Below are 20,253 nucleotides of genomic sequence, written 5' to 3'. Positions count from 1 at the left end.
ACTCCTGCATGTGCATGTCTGCTAGTCTGGATGCACCCATGGGGTTTAAATGCCTGTTTTCTGTGGATAGTGTGATATTGCTAACATACTATGTTCAAGTTCTGTTGAAGGAAAGTGTCAGTATAGAAATGCCAAAAGATGACTTCAGGCTACATGGAAAGTAGGGCAGTTTTGATTTAAACCACTGGTCAGGATGCCTCAGTTTAATCACTGCTTTCTACAAAAAGTGCATTCTTGTTGTTTGCTATAACCTTCATTAAAATATTCCCAAATAGGGTCTCTCTTACGGCCTTGCAAGTCTGCTACCATGATAGGGTTTCCCTTCTACCATACCATTCCATCACTAGATTTCAAATCGGTGGAGAAGTTATACTCAGACACTTATTCCTCAAGACTTCTGGAATAGTCTGCTCAAAATGTTTCTGTTTCAATTATACTGCCCCTCCCTCCTTGCATTTATCTCCAGACTCCTCCTCCTTACCCGATCTACTCCACCCCCAACAATCCTACATTCATTTAACTTCTATATTCAAAACTTTGCACTTTTAGAGGGAGGTAAGGGCTTGACTCTGTAAACTTGCAGCGAGACAATAGGGCTGAGGGTAGATAATCAACTGTTATGTCTCATCTCCATATTCTGCTGTTAACAAAGACGTTATCTCTGGAGACAGGCAGACAGGGTTCTTTAGGTAAACCTGATATTTTTATTAAACCAACTCAAATAGTTGGAAAAACATCCTTCATCAGGCTGAGAGAGCATCTGCCAGTGGTCAGTGCAGGCACTTCCTCAGGCTGACTAAGGGTGTTTGTGACTGAAAACTTGCTAAGAAGAATTTTTCCAACTGTTTGAGCTGGTTTAATAAAAGATACTGGATTTACCTAAAGAACCTTGTCTGCCTATATCCTTGGACCAACACGGCTACAACCTGCACCCCTGAATCCCTGGAGTCAAAAATCAAGTTTGAGAACTGATACTAAACATTGTAGAGAGGCTTAATTGGAACTTTTAGACTGAGCACCGAGTCCCATTGGGTAGAGTGATTTTTCTTTAATCTTTACTAATCTATGGAGGAGCTTCGGGGAACCCTGTAAGATTGGGCCCCTAAGATAGTCAATGGCCTATTGTGACCTATTTATAAAACTTTTCTGAAAACCTGACATGAATATATTGTCTCAATTAGCATAATTAAAAGTTATATTCCCTATTCCATGATGATATCTTTGAGGTCTAACATATCGTAAAGTAAAACAATCTTTATCATGCCTTTTTTTTAAAAGGCATCTTAACACAAAAAAATACCATTAAATCATAAACCTGATTTAAATAAAAAGTAAGATTTTTTTTTTTTTAATTTTCTAAAAATTATTGATTTTTATCACCCTGATAGAGCCATCAGTTAAATTACTAATGTCCAGACATCCCCAATTACCTTACAGTCTCTCCCTGTTGACATTTTTTCCTAGTTTACCAAAACCAGGCTTTGACCAAATTGAGTCCCATTCATTTTCATGTTTTGATCTGCTTTTTGTTTAGACTAAAAGTGTATCCCTCTTAGCTAAGCATTTGGATTCATAAAAGCTTGTCACTTCTGCAGAGGTTCCTTGTACTGAACTGCTACCATGGTACTGGTGGCAGTTTGTCTTTGTGCAATTTTGTAACTTATTTGTAACATGCATAGTCCTGAGTCAGAAGGTAATCAATCATCTGTCAAGGGGGTCAGTTAACAATGGCTTTTTCTAATTCATATTAAAACTAGTTTATATTTTTTCTTATGCATTTACCTTTATGGTGAAGTCATTTCCCAGTCTTTTCAGTCTGAAATCTAAACCTTTGGTTACTCAGCCCCTGTTGTCTACTATGGGGGGGAGAGGGGGTTAGGGGAAAAGGTAGGATAGAAGAGAGGAGGAAACAAAAAGCACTTGCCTTCTTGCAAAGCTAGGCCTATACTTCTAGGAGTCTAGAACTTTTCCAAGTTTAAGATGCTGCAAGTAGGAGCATAAACTCCAACCATATGTAGCCATTGGACTTAAGCCACCATGAGCAACAGTGGGTTTTTTAATCGCTTAAGGTTGGAATTTTTTAACAGAAGCTATGTACTTAAGTTCCTTTGCATAACAAGTCCACAAATTGGCCAGGCTTATTTTAGTGCATTGAAATTGCCTTGTTCTCATATTGGAATCAGTTCTTGGATGATTTCTGTGGATCAATTCCAGAACAGATTATTTTGAAGTAAACTGCCAGTAAACAAGAGGATTTTTGAAGGAAAAGTACCTGACAGAAGGTATAGATTTAAATATAGTAAGCTACTAGAATTTGATTACTTCCACTTTTTACTAATGTGTAGGTAACTACTTTGGATGCAGTTTTTAATAGACTACACTGCTTACATGTGTCTCTTAAGAAAATCATTTCAATACTGTTTTAAGTTGCTAAGACATTTAAATGTTGAACAGGGAACAAAAGTAACCTATCGTAAAAGCCAGGTAAACTGTTTTAGTCTTAACAATAGTCTTGCATTGACATGATCATGTGTCTGTCTTCAGGTGATGTGGACAGGTGCCACCATCTATATAGTCAATTGAAATAAAGATTTAACAAAGCAGCTGTTCTTTAGTGGAAAGTTCTTTCTGCCATATGAACTGTTTAGAGCACTGTACTTAACAAAATGGATGCTGTTTATTTCAGTGCTGAGCCTATGTAGGTGAAGACTCTTACAAATTTAAAGCTTCTAAGTTCTGTTCGTATATTTGCCTTGACTTGTTATGTGATCCTGGACAAAGTTGCTCTTTTTCTCTGGATGAAACTATTCTTAGTGTAGCTAGGCTTGCAAGGCTTCCTTGCCACCTTAAGCTTTGCTGTGGTACTGTAGAACAGGTAGGTTAGTACCCCTGCATGCGACAGGCTATTTCATGGCTGCAGTATCACTAGTACTTTTCACAAGGCAACATGAGGCAGCTGTGATTGGTGTTGTAGACCAGACCTCGTTTGAGAGACAGCACTTAAGATGGCTTCCGTAGCCAACCTGTGCTACATCTGTAAAACAAATACTTTGGGCTTGCTCAGAGACACTGACTACTTCCATTTACCTGTTCATATAAAAGGAAAGCAGCTGTGTGCTACCCCTATAGTAAACCACTAACATAACAGCAACACTTGGAGAAGCTGCTTATATAGATGAACTAAGTTGCTAACCTCATTTTATGCTGTTACTCCCTGTTCATTGTGGAATGTATTTTAATTGATGTAATACACAAAGTCAATTTTCTACGGTGGAAGTGATGGACGCTGCACTACCTTGAGCCTTCAATTGTACATTTCCTGGAGCTCTTTTAAAAAGTAAAACTAAGCTGCTTTTTCCCCTATCTTCTTATATTTATAGGACTGTCACCAGATCTGCAATCAATGGAGCAGATCCGGAGAATAATGAGACCTACAGATGTTCCTGACACAGGTGAGTATTATAGAATTTACTGCGTCTAGAAGCAATGTTGCCGTAACAAACTTAACAGTAGTATTAGAATTGTAGGACCACTTTCTGTGTAAACAGATTAGTTCTTCAATGCGCATTCAACATGTGCTTGAAGTGTATAACAGTCTGTCCTGTTCTTGTCTTTACAAATGTTTCCTGTGCTCACGTGCACATCATCATTTTCATTATGCATCTTGGTAATTTTCAGCTCTATTTTTGATCTTGGGCAATCTGTCAAGAGTTTGTGCCATTTCAACTTCTGCTTCTTTGCAGGAGTTCCTATTCTTTATTCTTAGGTAGTTCCTATTCCTTATTCCTCAGAATAGCCAATAGCAAATTATCCTGGCTGTTTTAAGGTTTAGTAACCAGTAAACTGAAAGTCAGAATCTGTGAAGTTTAAATTTAATACCAGTTCTCACTCTATAGCCTGAAAAGGTCTAAAACCACAAGTTAATAAATCTGCCAGAATGTACTGTTTTTTTCTTTAAGTTCTCTTGGTTTCTTGAGCTTCTGTTTCCTACCCTTGCATCAGAAATCTAGTTGATCTGCAATCAATATTTACTTTTCTTTCCTTGTTACACAGACCTGTAAGTCAGCTCCTTCTCCAGCTACTTTTCTGTAGCTAGAAGTTGGATTTGCTTGTAGCTGATGTTGTATCCCTAATTATCTTTTCCGCTAACACTTAAACTCACGTACATGTTAAATTGTGAAAGAAATTGACTTGTTTCTCACTGCTATAGCAACATCTGTCACCAAAAGCTACCACTGCCTCAGAAATGCAGCTATTATCTCTTATTCCCTAACACTTCAGCCAATCTTAATTCTGTGTATATGTTGATTTTTTTTTTAGAGAGATTTTCCTTTTAAATCTCTAGATCTGAAATGCATTCAAAAATTGAGGGAGTTTTCACTGAAGGCAGTTGTCTGTTGGTACACAATTTTCTTTGATAAACAGGCTATGGAAATAGATATTTACAATCCAAACCTGGAATAAATCTCAATTGATAGTATTATCTCTCTCCCTATAAACAAAACATATTGGGGAGTAAATTAATATGTAGCAAAATCACACCCAGATACTTTTTTAGGCAAGTAGCTGAGTACATTTCACAAGTATAAATCACAACACTGAGTCTCAGCTAAAAGTTATGTAACTGATTTCTTCCCTTTTATGTCTTTTATCCATATTTCAAAACCTGGCTTCTAGCAAACTTTTTTAAAAAAAAGTCTCTTCACGTAATCATCTGGTTTCACTATTAAAACAATTTTAAACTTGAGAGTGCTCATATGGAATCGAATGACTTTCCATTTTACAGGGGCTTGTCTTCAAATTGTACTTCCATCTAAAATGTTTTACCTCATTTTGATGCCTGTTTTCTTGGTTCATTTAGCAGTGTTCAGTTTTTAATTGTGACTATATGGTACTACCATTGCCAGTATATTTCCTTTTACAGCTTGGAAATACGAATCTGAAAGGTGGGATACAAAGTGTAGAGAGAAATGTGAAGGTTGGGATTTCAGGTCCTAAGCAACTTCTTAAATATCATGAGGGACTGGAAATCCCATTAAATATGTTTCTAAATGATTCAGATACTTGAGTCATGCTAGGAAGGCAACATAGCCAGTTTGATCTTAAAGTATTGGTCAACCACAAATGCAGGAATTTGTGCTAATGCAGGGATTATTGGGGGAAAATCCATGCCCTATATTAGCTGGGAGCCAGACCTGATCATTATAGTCTATTTTAACTTTACAGTGCAGTTTAAAACTGCCAGGTAAAATACTATATTTATGGGGCTCTCAAAGATGAGTTTGCGCAAATATAAAGCTATATCTTCTTGTAATGGGTATTTTTAGGAGTATTTAGCCTTTTGCATGCTTGATTTGGCAAAGGCTTATTTAAGTAGTGTGCTCTGTGAATGAGTAATTAGAATATTTGCTAGAAAATTGCATCTGTCTTATTTCTTTGTTTTGCGTTTCTTGTATCTGACTTACTGGTGTCCTAAAGATCTGTCTATACAGTTCACAGAAAATGAGGGTTAGAAGGGACCTGAGGAGGTTATCTAGTCTTACCCCCCTGCTCAAAGCAGAACCATCCTTAATTAGATCATTCCTGCTAAGGCTTTGTCTAGCCAGGTCATAAAAACCTCCAAGGATGGAGAGTTCGCAACCTTTCTGGGTAACCTGTTCCAGTGCCTTACTACCGTCCCAGTGAGTTTATATTAATAGTCAACCTAACCCTCCCTTGCTGCAACTTGAGACAATTGCTCCTTGTTCTGTCATCTGTCACCACTAAGAACAGTCTTTGGAACCATCCTTCAGGGAGCTGAAAGCTGCTTTTAAATCCCATTTCAGTCTTCTCTTCTTCAGACTAAATAAGCCCAGTTCCCTCAACCTCTCCTCGTCAGTCGTGTCCCCCAGCCTCCTCACCATTTTTGCTGTTGTCTGCTGGACTCGCCAATTTGTCCACATCCTTTCTGTAGTGGAGGTCCCAAAACTGAACTCGCAGTACTCCAGATGTGGCCTTGCTAGTGCTGAATAGAGGGGAATAGTCACTTCCCTTGACCTGCTGGCAACACTCCTACCAATGCAGCCCAGTATGCTGTTAGCCTTGGCAACAAGGGCACAATGCTGGCTCATATTCAGCTGATTGTCCACTGTAACCCCCATGTCCTCGTCTGCAGAACTGCTGCCCAGCCAGTCAGCCACCAGCCTGTACCAGTGCCTGGGATTGTTCCATCCTTAGTCCAGGACTTTGCACTTGTCCTCGCTGAACCTCATGGGATTTCTTTTGGCCCAGTCCTCCAATTTGTCTAGTTCTTTCTGAATCCTAACCCTACCCTCCAGCATATCTTCTACTCCTCTCTTCCCCCCTCAACCTCCTCCCAGCTTGGTGTCATCTGCAAACTTGCTAAGGGTGCACTCTGCCATCTTCCAGGTCATTGATGAAGATATTGAACAAAACTAGTTCCAAGACCAACCCTTGGGACACTCCACTTCATACTGGTTACTAACTAGACATTGAGGCATTGATTACTACCCTCTGAGCCCAATGCTCCAGCCAGTTTTCTGTCTACCTTACAGCCCATTCATCCAACCCGTACTTTCTTAGCTTGCTTGTGAGAATGTTGTGGGAGACTGTATCAAAAGCCTTGCTAATGTTAAGGTACACCACATCCACTGGTCTCCCCACATCTACAGAGCCTGTTACATCATCATAGAAGGCAATCAGGTTGGTCAGGCACAACTTGCCCTTGGTGATGTTGTTCTCATAGTGCTTGGATCTTATTAAAACATAAACAGTTGGGTAATATAGATTGGTTTTAATTTTGGAGGTAGGCCCCAAATGTTGCAGAGTTTTGGGGCTATTTTTTTCCTGTGAGGGGTCTTGAGCTAGATCAGTCCCACAGCTGCATACAGTCCTAAAGCAGCTCTCCTTGACTGGAAACAGGCATAGCTAAAAAGTAACTCGGGGCATCCTGCTGTTGAATTCTTGGTAGAATGCCACTGGGGGAGGGTAGTATTGGCACTCCCTGATTTATGTTCAATTCTAGGTTTGAGTGTTTGACATTTTTAGTGTTTTATTTTTAAACAGTCACCCATTTCCTGATGGATACACACTGTTTGCTGCAGGCAGTTCATTTTAGCATTTCACATGAATTCTTCAAAAACTGCATTTTTCTGTGTACCTTCCAGCTATGCTTTGTTAGTATTTTTGAGTTCTTGCCCAAAGATGAGTAAATTCTAGTGTTCTGTGCTAAGCAGAAAATGCCATATTGCTGCCTAAAAATGCAACATTTTAAACTTTCTGAATGGATTTCAAATGTGTGTTTTAATCCCAACCTGCAGATAACAGATTCCATTGAAAGAAAGACCCTAAGTTTTCTAAATACACCACATAATTGAAAGCTGTACTGTCAAGACCAAGGTTTATTGGACCTGGTAGTTGCTTCCTGATCTGGAAATGTTCTGATTTTTTTTCCCCTCCCTTTGGTAATTTTGCCTTACCCCCATAAATATATTGGTAAGGCAGTTGCAAAAAGAAAGAATGCTTAGTGTATTTATAAAAACCCGCTTTCCAGAAATACCTTTATAGAATGAGTGTTTTGGTTTGTTTATACTGTAAGTAGTCAGCTTTGTTCCCTTTTTCTCATCTGAAAGCTCTAGGTGAGATGCATATATAACATGCATTTAATATGAAAAGAAGAAAACCTGATTTAATTAACTTCCAGACTTGTTTAAATTTCACTAACAATTTATGCCTACTTCTGAGTACAGTACTTTCTGCATTTACAACAAATACAGCTAGCTTTTAGAAGAACAAAGAAGAGAATGGCTCTTAAACATAGTTAAAATAGTAAATATGGTTTTTTTTATAAGCAATGCATAACTAATAACAGTTTTTGTAAAATCTTTAGGTCATCTTTAGCACATCAGTGTCTTTTTTCAGTTGGTCAAACTTAGGAAGTTTTATGTAAAAAGAAGTAAGGCAATTTCCTTTCTGGCAAGATGAATAACTGCACACCATAACCCTAGAAATATCTAAGGAAGTCTTGAAGAGAAGTGCAAAAAGAAGCTAAGAGGTATGCCCAAGATTTTTGGCTGAAACTGATGATGCTCAAAAAGCAACTGACGCAGGTGATGGCTGTGAAACGTACAAAGGCATTAAATGAGCAATTGATCTAGTCGTGAAGAACACAGCTCTGTTGAAAGACTTGAACAGAAATGTCATTCAACTGATAAACAAAAAGAACTTGAGAGTTGAATTGAACACTACGGAATTATACTCCAGTGAGACTTGAAATCAAACACAAAGAGCTCAAAGGATTACCACAGTTTGAAGTTATGATGGATTTAGACAGTGAGCCTACACTAGAAGATTTGCAGAAAGCCATTAAATCGATTCCTGGGAACAAGTCATCTGGCAACAACTGTTTGCCTGCTGAAATCTGCAAATGTGCCAATGAAGAATTACTTCGAAAGCTTCATGAAGTTATACTGATCTGGAAAGAGGAAGCAGTACTGCAAGATTTCAAAGATACTTGGTTTGTACAATCATACAAAAACAAAGGTGATGGAAGTGACTGTGACTGCTATAGAGGTATTTCCCTTTTGAACATCGTTAGAAAAGTTGTCACTTGCATCACGATCCCTCGGCTGCAATCTCTAGGTTAAAAAAGCTGTCCTGAAAGTCAGTGTAGTTTTTGCCCAAGACATTCCACCATTGGTATGTGATGTTTTTGATCAAGCAACTGCAAAAGAAGTGTAGAGGAAAAACTAATATTACCTGTACATTGCCTTTATTGATATGACAAAGGCCTTCAATACAGTCAGGCAGGGACTTTTTACAGTTCTGAAGGGAACTGTAGTACATGGAATCAAAAGCCTTTGACATCAACAGGGTAAAACAGGGTTGTGTCTTGGCCCCCATGCTTTCTAACATCTACTTTTTATTCCTGCTTCTTCAAATATTCAAGGACAGCAGTGATGGCATGCATCTTTGAACCAGACTAGATGGAAGCTTGTTCTACATTGCAAGGTTTAGAACAAAAACCAAGGTGCAAGAGCTAGTTCTGAGAGATTTCCTGTTTGTGGATGATCTTGCCTTGGTTGCCCACAGTGAATCTTCCCTGCAAAACCTCTTGGGCAGTTTTGAGTTATGCAAGAGTTTCAAGATGGTAATCAGTCTCAGGAAGACTGTGATCATGTACCAAGGGGTAGAAGAACTAATATACGACGTTGCCCAGGAGGATAAATCTCTTGGTGGTGTTGACAGTTTTTGCTGCTTTGATTCTACAGTCAGCAGGAATTTTGCCTTCAGACTGAAAAGACTAAAAAAAATGGAAAGTAGCTAAGAATTTTGGGCTATTACAGAAATGTGCATGAAATAACAGAAACTATCAGCTAAGGTGATGGTACAAATCTGAGAGTTGTGTGCCATCATCCCTGCATTATGGTTCAAAAACATGGACACATCAAGAGACTGAACAGCTTCCACATGGTATGCCTGTGTAAGATCCCAAAAATAAAGTTGGAAGACCAAATACTGAACCCAGAGGTGCTGGAGTGCGCAGTATTGACAGACTTAGAAACCACTATCAAGAAAAGGAGGTTGCAGTGGATCAGCCATGTCAGAATTGGACAAGACTGCATCCCCCAAGAATATTTTGTACACTGAGCTTTGAAACGGCTCTAGAAAGTGGGGTCGTCTATGGTGGTACCACAATGTGTGCAAAATTATATGAAGTCATTCAGTGTCAATGTAGAAAGCTGGAAAGAGTGCAGAATCCCATCCAGTCTAGAAAGAATATCTGGCACTAAGTGTAGCTCAAGGCACGGCGGCTTTGATCCAGAGGATAGAAGTAAAGTGTGAGAGAAGAAAGCAGCTTGCTGTAAATTTGGACTCCCAATTTAGACAACATGCAGATCTGTGAAACTTGTAATAAGCTGTCGCTCTCAAATTGGGTTTGTTAGCCACAAATAGATTCATCAGGCATCTGACTAGACCTCTTGTATGTACACCACAATCCAGAGGATTGATGGTTGCCTACTACTAGATCCTAAACAGGAAGTATTAAGGGCAGAGCAGAAAGGAAAAGATAAGAATTCTCTACTTAAAAATACAGACTTATTGTTTAGCTTATGGGTAAATGAAAACTATCTGAATAAAGAAGCTTTTGTACCAGAATTGAAATTTTAATGTGCAATAGCAGTATGTATTCATCAAGATGGAACACTGGACTGTAGCTCTGACCATTTTCAATTGCTAGCCAAATTTGTTCTCTTTCTGTGTCTTGCTCTAATTGCACATTGAGTGCTTGGGTATATACAAATTATTCAGTTTTGATTATTATGATTATTAAGTATGCTAATCATTCCACACTTTTGCTATATTTATGTTTTGTTCAAGATTTCAAATGGGGGGTGGTTCCACATGAAGTGCATTTAACAGGCAAGTTGAAATCACTTCTGGAAACTGAAGCCAGTTAGTTTTTAAGTTCTGTTTGATACCTGTTTTTCAAATTGTGCACTCTGCTGGGTTAGTGGCATACTTCAGCATTCAGCAGGAAGGCCAAGTTCTTGAACATCTGACACGGCCCAGTATTGGCCTGTTAGACTGCTGCAAACTTAACTGGGAATACTAATGTGCAGGTCTTGCCAAATATTGTAAGGCATAAGTATACCTATTTTGTTATTTCATTGACCTAGGCATCTGTAAAGGTGGAATCTTTTGTGAAACCTTAAGCTAAATTTACTTGTTAAATGTAAAGGCTGTAGTGTTTTAATGTGAAATATTATGAGACTGATTGAGGGTATTGCTGCATGAAAAGGATTGGTTGCTGTCTTACAAGCATGTATATACAGCAGGGCTCTAGAACTACCCAAATGATCACAGGAAATTGAGTGTAGATTTGTTTCCTTTGAAATAAAAAGGCGCAAAAGCAGTTTCTTTCTTTTAGCTCACCCAGTTCCACAGGTGTTTGTAGATTTTTGGTTTTGTTTTTTAAGTCATTCTGGACCATCTTGGGTGGGTGCTGGGATTTGTGGAGCTAAGAGCCTTTTCTAACCATTATACTGGCATTGGTAATACCTTGTGAGTTGTTGTGAATGATGTAACAGGACAATATTTTTAAGACTGATGTCACTTTTTTTCTTAAAGGCTTGCTATGCGACTTGCTGTGGTCTGATCCGGACAAGGATGTGCAAGGGTGGGGTGAAAATGATCGTGGGGTCTCCTTCACTTTTGGTGCTGATGTAGTCAGTAAATTTTTGAACCGTCATGATCTGGACTTGATCTGTCGAGCTCATCAGGTATGATACCTGTAGTAGGGGATGGGGTGCAAATTTAAAGTGATCCTCCAATAATTAGATTCCATCCACCGAAAATTATAATTAACTTATAAATTTTCCATGTGTAGAATCTAATTACTGGAGGGTCATTTGTATTAGGGTAAATATGGTGCTCGGCCCTCCTGTCTAGGTAGGCTTTCCAGCAGTTTAAGGCAAACAGATGTCTAAAATTAGAACAAACTGGTGATGATGCAGCAGGTTGATTGCCTATGAATGTGAGGGGTTGTCTGTTTGTTTGTTTTTTCAGGGAGGGCGGGTTTGCAAAGGCTGCCATGAGTTGCTTTAACTATGTCTGGGGAAGCCTTTTCTTACTGTAGCTGGTATTATTTTTACCTTAGTCTTTAATAAGAAAAAATAATTCAGCTTTTTAATAAGGGTTGTGCAGCAGAAGCTAATTCTAAGCGGTGTTGACCTGCTGTAACCAAAAGTTGTTTTAGAACATTTCAATTGCCGGGGGTGTATATCCTGATGCCAGCCATACTGCCTATGTTGCAAGTGAAATGAGCTTTAGGAATGCTTAGAGTAGAATGGTTTCTGAAACTTCTTTTCTTAAAGCAGATTTAAATGAGGTGGTTAAAGTCTCAGAGCCTGTCATACTTTAATATTTATGTGAAATTACTTGTGTATTTGATTAATAAGTATCTGGACAGCTTTAACTGGTAGAAAGTTTATCAAATTCCTTGCTTTAAAATCTCAAATGATCCAGTCATGATCTTTTTAACCAGACTCTTCTAGACTCTTGTAATATTTTTTTATCGAAATGAATAAAATGAAGGTATGATGCGCTCATGTATCCTCCTGGTACTTAGTCATCTCTGTAATTATAAGCAAGTGTTACTTCTCTGATCAAAGAGTTTAGGTAATAGAGTGAATCTAATTTCTGCATGATATATCTTGTTTAATACATGAGCTGCATGGACTTAACTGTGTTGTGTTGCTTTTGATAGGTGGTTGAAGATGGATATGAATTCTTTGCTAAACGACAATTGGTCACCCTATTTTCAGCTCCAAATTACTGTGGAGAGTTTGATAATGCTGGAGGCATGATGAGTGTGGATGAAACTTTGATGTGTTCCTTTCAGGTATAGTATGTTTCTAAACTTTAATGTTCTTTCTTTAATGGATAGACTTACAGGAATGATCAGTTATTCTACCTATGGTGCATGGTTATAGCCAGTTTATGAGAATATGCCTGTGGGTTACAGAAGACAGTGCTGTACAGCAAGTGGGTATTTAGGGAAAAGTAAATGACCTTTACCCCAGAGAACTAGTTTACATGAGCTCCTAGTCCAGGAGTCAGAAATGTTTTTGGGCAGAGTGCTAAAATTCCCACAGCCTCAACTTGTAAGGTGTTGGTATGCCAGGGGCAGAGGGTGATAGAGCCATGAGGGGCCCAGTCTTTGTTGTGGGAGCATAGCCCTGGCCCCTTCCCCAAGGCACAAGTGCCAAGCAGAATGCCTTTGTGTGTCACGCTCTGGCATCCGTGCCGAGGATTGCCTACCTCTGTCCTAGGCTCTTAAACTTACTGTGTTCCAAATGTCTTCGTACTAGACTGTTTTAGTCTGATTCCAGTCATCAAAGCAGACTTGACTGGATGGCTTTCTCTGTTGTGATTCCTTTACTCAGACGTGTTTCTCAGTTTCAGATAAGTTGCAACACTCTTTAATCCAACTAAAAAGCCATATTGAAAACATCTGGAAATAAGTCCTTTCATGTATGGGTATAATATGTTGAAATTGGTAAAATAAGCAAATGAACAGTGTGGTGAAGTTTTGAGTGCTTTTTGAGAAGTCAACTAAAAATGCAATCTTGTTGAATCCAAGTGTGTATATATATGGAACATTCCAGTTGCAGTTGACTTAAGAGAAATATTTCCTTTTTTTTCTTCAAAGATACTGAAACCATCTGAAAAGAAAGCCAAGTACCAGTATGGTGGTTTGAACTCCGGTCGCCCAGTCACTCCACCGCGCACAGGTAATCCACCGAAGAAGAGGTGAAGAAGGAAGGAAAAAGGAACAGCGTAGAAACACCATCAGATCTGTCAAGGACAAAACTCCATATACAGTATATAATAAGTGTGCACTGTAAAACCATCCAGCCATTTGACACCCTTTATGATGTCACACGTTTAACTTAAAGAGACGGGTAAAGGATCTTTATTAATTTTTTTTCTAGTAGAAAGATGTGCGACACTGTATTGTAACAAACATAGCTCCAACTTCTAATATCCAATATAGAATAAAATCCAAATTAAAAAAAATCTATTGAGGTTGCATATTCACTTTACCACAGTTTTTAAAATTGACCAACATCCCACTTAAAAAATAAAATACGAACTTGATGTTAGTTAAACCAGATGAGAGCATGATGTTCCATTTGTGTAACGTGGTCTTATTGTTGCTTGATTGCTTTTACTTTGGATATTATTTTGTAGCTAGAATGATGCAAATACGAAATCTAGTCATGTTCCCTCACTTTTTTTTGATTGAAAAATGGAAGGGGCTTTTTAAAACTACCACTGATATTTTTTCCTTTTCTTTTCTCCTCCCTATTCTTTGTAATCTTGCTACCTAAAATGTGTGCCCTATTGTATTAAAAAGGTTGTAGGGCATTAGTGAATAAAAGATTAAATTCCAGACTAGTGACCTGTTAAAACACCATGACTGGACAGCCGAATGGTCAGCGTTGTTTAAGGGACAGAAAACCTTTTTTTTTTTCCTTAACTTAAACTGCCACAGAATGAATTTGTGCACTACACTATTTTAAATTATTGACGTTACACTGTGCTATGGCACTTCATTTAACTTAAGACAAAAATGGTATTGCCTATTAGTTGGTAACTTGATTACGTGGTACCTTGGCTTTAGGTTTTATTAGCATGAAACACCTTTGGCATGCTTAGCTTCCAGGTAATGCCCTACCTGCATCAAAATGCATCTTGCATAGTTCCACAGAACATGAAAATCCTCCCTTAATAAGCCTTGGAAAGCTGAAATTTGTTTTTCTCATAAGAGGGTCTATTTTAAATGGATGTAGATCAGTGAACAGTAGGTTAACTGACTAGTGGTGGTTGAACTGTCTAATATTGCCATGTGAATGTTTTATATGATTGTAAGGCTTATGTCACTAAAGATTATATCCTCTGGATTTTCATGATCAAAGTTCATATACTATTGTATAGACTTCTGCTTTGTAGTGTACTATAGTAGCAATAATTTCTGTACATGATCAAGATTTATGCAGTATTTCTTTCCTGTTCTCTCCTTTCTTTAAAAGGGTTCATATTGACAAATGGCAAGGTATGAGATGATGCAAAATTTGTCATAGGGTAGAACTGCAAAGCACGTGTGTATTGCTTTAAGATGCAACATTGGATGTGATTATAAAAGTTTTTATTGAACATTGTCAAATTTGTAAGATTCTTTGGGGTGTGGGGGGAGGCCTCAGATTTATCCCTTTCTAAATGTGCATTGATAGATGTAAACTCTTCACTTTACTATTGTCTTTGAAAATGTTAAAATTGAGGATTCTGGTAACTTACATTTTATGAATTGGCACATGATATAATGCAAGAGTGATTTCTGACACAGTGAAAAAGTTCTTTAAAATGGATTTAAGTCTTTTTCTAATTCCATTTTGTTTTAAATGCATATTTTAAATGTAGGTTTTTTTCATTTAGTAAAAGTTGTCTAATTGATTTGAAGTCTGCCTGGTTATTTTAATTTTCTGTTGCTAATCAGCAAGTAGTTAGTTAACCCTTTTGCAGAACCAACTTGTCTTTCTGCCCTTGAGGCTTATTAGATCATCTGATGTTTGAACAAACCCTAAATACTTTGTGCTTTTTTTTTTTAATTTAAAGCAAGCACCAGTGATCAGTTCCTGGTTCAAAATGGAACACTAAGCATCAGAAGAACTCTATGCTGGGTTTTTTCTGACTGACTTAGTGACAATAAACAGTGACTGGCCATAGATCATCTTTGGCAAGACAGCAGATTATGTTCTGTAAACCATATGAAGAAGGTAATTTGTTCTCTAGACCAGTGAAATTTGATGTGGTGTTTTACAGTGTCCAAGTTCTCAAATGTTGGTTTTCAAGCCATTATTTAGTAATAACAATATCTCCATGCCAAGTAGGCAGACTAACACATCCACAATTTCAGCAAACATTGAAAACTTAAGCTGTCTGTATTTTTAAAATATCAACAATTGTATGTTACATGGGTAACTGACATGCTCACTTGTATTGCAGATGCTTCTTCAGAAGAGAAATAAAAAGTTTTCAGGTCTTCTGTGTGTCATAAAGAAATAGACTTTTTTTCTATTTCATTTATATACTAGAAATGCACATATAGTCTTCTACTGAAGAACTGCTTTTAATACCTGTATGTTGTGTCACATTAGAGCTGAGAGAATGATCATTGTACTACTTTGGGGGCAGAGTGGAGTTGAAGAATATAACAAACACTAGCTGACAAACCACAGAAGAAATACTGTGATATATTTTTATATACAAGTTTTGAGTTATAAAAAGTAGAAATGCTTAGTTCTACATTGTATTACAGTATAAACAGTGAAAACTTTGCTCAGAAAACTGAGCAAAGGAAAAATTCACTGTGGAAAAGGAAAAATTCACAGTTATGTCCCAGAAACGTGATTTATCCAATTCTATTCCTCTGTCCAACTCCACGAAGGCTTTTACAAGCTCTCTTTATAATTAGTCTAAGGCAAATGTGTGGATGCTGGTATTCTTTCTGGGCAGAGGTGATTTAGGGTCAGTTGAACACTGCCCTACCCTTCAGCGTAGTGCAGTCTTCCAGCTCTTCAGGCAGGATGAGTGTACCTGTAGGCCTAGGCACACCAGCTCACCCCACACACTAGATCTGGCCACAGAGTGACCCTGTACAGTGGCATTATTCAGCACCGAGAGTCATGTCGTCCAGTCCACAGGACTCCCCCTGGGCTGCATGGCATGGTCCTGTGAGCAAGATTCAGGTTGGAGGTTGAGCACCACTGATTTGGTACAAAAGTGTTACATTTTGATGGGCCCAGGTGCCTTTTCTCAAAAAATGGTCAAAATGTGACAGTTGTTCCTTTATGGTATTTTTCTGACCTGTTCTGTGAGAAAATGACCAACATCCAGATGGTACAGGAATAAAGCACAAGTCTTATCCTGCCCTATCCACCAGTAATGAGGACTTCAATATGTGGAAATCCATGGCAGGTGAATTTGACAACTCCCTCCACTTTGTTTTTTGTTAAGGCTACTATAGGAACAAAATTCCAATACAAGAAAAGTACACACAAGCATAGGTTTAAGTTACCTCATCTTTACAAAGGAAATACAGTAATATATCACAATTTATATAATTATCAGCTGTACTATCAATATAATGATTATGTATATAAATATAACACTAATCTTCAAAGAATCTGGCTTACTGGCTAGTGAATTTTTGTCTTCTGCATAGGCCAGGAATGGAATTGTCTCGTCTCTCTTCTGATAACTTCACCTGATGGGACGAACGTCCTCCATCACCAAGATGTACCATATTTTAGCACACCACACTCACTGGAGGGATTTGGGGGGGGGCAGCAGGGGGATTCCTTCCACATCTAAGCAATATGTAATTAAGCATCAAAAACCAAGAAGGGATATCAACTTTTCATTCTGCACTAAGTAAACTTCCTTAACTGGACCATTCAATGGAAAAACCAGGACATCCAAAAGGGGGTACACTTTGGATATGACAAACTATTCTGGTCACTTCCTCCTCATAATATATGAACTGCTGGGCACAACTACCACTTGGAATAGAAGCCTCTTTCTCCACAGCCTCTCATGATGCATTGTCATTACCAGAGATTCTGGTTTTCTCTGATTTAAAAAAAACAACACCAAAAACACCCAATTTTCAGATTTAAAAAAGTAACCCTAAATCTACATTATCCCATGAATTGTTTTGTGGAATGTGCATATGAATAACCCTGGACCTGTATCTCCACTGCTATAGGTCAGTTTCTTTCCCCAGGTCTCTTCCTAAGCTTTCATTTACTTTGTCCTCATCTCCATCCATTTATCTCAAGATTGCATATATTTACAGATTAACCCTTTTTCTCCTGAGTATATGCATCAGTCACCCAACCAGTGGGAAGTAGATCTAATGAGGGATTTTTCTTATATTTATTTTTCATTAAAAAAGTCTCATTTGAAAATATTGGAAAAGAAGACTCTTACTCCATTAGGGCTATTACAAATGTTCTCAAACAGAGTTGGTTTATTTGGGTAATACCTGCCCTAGCCCCTACAGAGATTCACGCTTGATTAAGTTCTAGGAAGAAATTCATTAGTTTTAATGCAAGTGGTAAATGGGGAGGTGCTAAGGGGAAAGCAACTGTTCATATTTATCTAGGGATCGATTTTCAAAGTAGTTTGGATAAAGGGGTCATCTTTAAGGGTTTTCTGGCCTGAATTTCTTTCACCCAACATCAGTGAAATCCTGAAGGGATCCTGGTTTTCTCTGATACTAACCCCCCCCCCCTCTATTTTCAGATTTTAAAAACTCAAAATCCACATTTTTACATCACTAAAATGAAACACCACTAATATATAGATGTATAGATATATTAGTGGTGTTTCATTTTAATCATGAAAAAATGTGGATTTTGAGTTCCTTTTTTTAACATCTGAAAATTTTGTTTGTTTTTTTTTTAATCAGAGAGAATCAGGATCCCTGGAATAACTCAAAGCTTTGAATAAGGCTTCACACACCAGCTAAATATCCTTCACCTGAGCTGCATGATGCAGCCCACAATATAATGGTATATACTACTGGTGCTTTCTTTCATCCTTGGCCTCTTGCTTTTCTGGGTGAAGTTCAGGAGAACAACTTGCCTTGAGCCTTTAAAGTGCTATGTAGTACATACATGTGTGTAAGCACTGAAATGCAAAAAGTTTTAGGCCGGCTCTATATGCTATGGGTATTGCACAATTAACTGGTTAATTGCACAGTTACCTTGAGAGCAGCTAGATATGCAAAGTAGTTATTGTGCCATAAAAAGCTCCAGTCAGTTATAAAGTTAGACCTCAAAAATGAACTTTATAGTTGGTTGTTGTCAAGCTTTGGTTTTCTCCCCTGCAGAACCCCATCAGTTGTTGGCTCCCAGCTGCAGGTGTGCATCTTGCCTGGCCAGGGCTCTGAGTCCTGCAGCCATTGGGGATCATCAGCCCCAGCAGCTGCCAACTCTGGGTCCCAACAATGCCTACAGCTGCTGGAACCCAGAGTCCAGCACCTGTAGATGCTGGGTCTGGGCAGCTACAGGGTACACTGATTTCCCTGCCTCCAGAGTGCATGAGGATGTTCCCAACTGCATGGGCTTGCTTCTTGCTGATGCAGAGGGAGCCCAGATTGGGTTTTGGCTGCACCAGCAATAAAGGCCAATGGGATCTAATGTGTGATTCATGCATTAAATTCTATTGCACCTTTACCTGCCTGTGTAGAGAGGCCTTTAGAAGTGTATTCACTTTTATGGGGGCTTTCTACCCATCCAAGAAGTCATGCCTACCCATTCTTTCAGAACCTTTATTTTGACCAGACTGTTAAATAATGAGTATTAAAAAGTTCCTCATGCTTTACTGTAAAGGTAATACCCATGTATCTCATCAAAATTTCACCCACTTATATTAAGTTGTTTGCATTCCTTGAGATTTTCAGAAATACCAGTACCTAGCATTTCTGATTTCTTTTAATTTTATATCTGGAGACTGAGCTGACTACATGTCTGGAATACTGTTGTTTTTTAAGGAAGAAAAAATGTCTCTTACAAAAGCAGCATGTTGGCTGTATAGAAAACTATAGTTTTACCACTGATCCATTCTTTCTTCCTTTTCTTTGGGAATCCTGCTTATTACAGTAGCTAAAGTTCCATTGGCCAGAGTAAACAGCAGTAGCAATAGTGGGAGACAGTCTAGTTCCTCTTGTCAATTTAAATCTTAGAGAGCACACCATTTGCTCATGCAAAAGCTCCAGCATCCTTCTATAAAGCACTGGTACAGACTGTAGACTTATCCCCAAATTTTTCTAGTGCAGCACCCATATACTCGTATTCTGCTCAGTCAAAGCTTTTGTCTGCCTCTAGAGAAAGTAAAACATGCTGAGTCTTGCTATGATGCATGTTATATACCAAGTTAAGGGCTATCCTAATGGTATCTGTAATTTGTCTATCGACAATAAATCCTGATAGAACTGGATGTATATGTATAATATACAGTACCCCGTAGTTGATTTGCCAACACTTTAACAAAGATTTTTGCATCACTACTTGTTAAAGAGAGAGGTCTCTACGCTAAACAGTTAGACTGGTCTTTTCCCTCCTTTTGCATCAAAACTATTCCTTTTTCTTTTCAAAAGGAGGGACTGTCTCCTTGCATGATCTCATCAAATAGGTCTATTCATATGTGAGTTAAGAGGCTTTGTAATATTTGGCTACAGGCCCACCTGGGCCTGCTGCTTTATTTGTCTTCAGTTTTTTAATAATGCTGTCTGCTTCCTCCTAGCTATCTAAATATCTTCTATTTTTCTAATTGAGACAGGACACGTTATTTAGATAGTGTGTTTTATACAGGAGTGGGGGTGCACTTTAATTAAGTACAGCTCTGAGAGCCACCCTAATTAAAGCACCTGGAGCATCTCATGTATCAGCAAGGGTGCTTTAACTAAAGCTTGCTGAATGAGCTTTGGTTAAAGTGCCCCTGCTGCTGTTCTTCAGTGCAGGGGCGCTGATACATGAGGCCATGTGTAGACGAAGTGAGGGGCATGCGTGCATGACACTTTTAAGCGGGCTAAGTGCTTTTGCACTGCTTTAATGGTGTCGGTATTTGCAAGCCTTAGCGGTGTATTGTGCATTAATTCCAGCTGCTGTAGGAAATTCAGCA

General features: G+C 38.4%; 1 protein-coding gene across 1 annotated transcript in view; it reads left to right on the top strand.

Moving 5' to 3' along the window:
* PPP1CB (protein phosphatase 1 catalytic subunit beta) overlaps positions 1 to 15,607 on the top strand; it is a 58,028-nt gene extending 42,421 nt beyond the window's left edge. The window contains exons 5-8 of the mRNA XM_019527068.1: positions 3,381 to 3,452; positions 11,131 to 11,282; positions 12,269 to 12,403; positions 13,214 to 15,607. Coding sequence (XP_019382613.1) covers positions 3,381 to 3,452; positions 11,131 to 11,282; positions 12,269 to 12,403; positions 13,214 to 13,318 — 464 coding nt within the window. The 3' untranslated portion in view covers positions 13,319 to 15,607. The remainder of the gene's footprint in view (positions 1 to 3,380; positions 3,453 to 11,130; positions 11,283 to 12,268; positions 12,404 to 13,213) is intronic.
* The last annotated feature ends 4,646 nt before the right edge of the window (positions 15,608 to 20,253 follow it).

The sequence above is a fragment of the Gavialis gangeticus genome, unplaced genomic scaffold (genome assembly GCF_001723915.1).
Source record: "Gavialis gangeticus isolate Ggan-Ray unplaced genomic scaffold, GavGan_comp1, whole genome shotgun sequence".
NCBI lineage: Eukaryota > Metazoa > Chordata > Crocodylia > Gavialidae > Gavialis > Gavialis gangeticus.
Note: the sequence above shows the minus strand (reverse complement) of the source record. Positions and strands in the feature narration are given on the sequence as shown.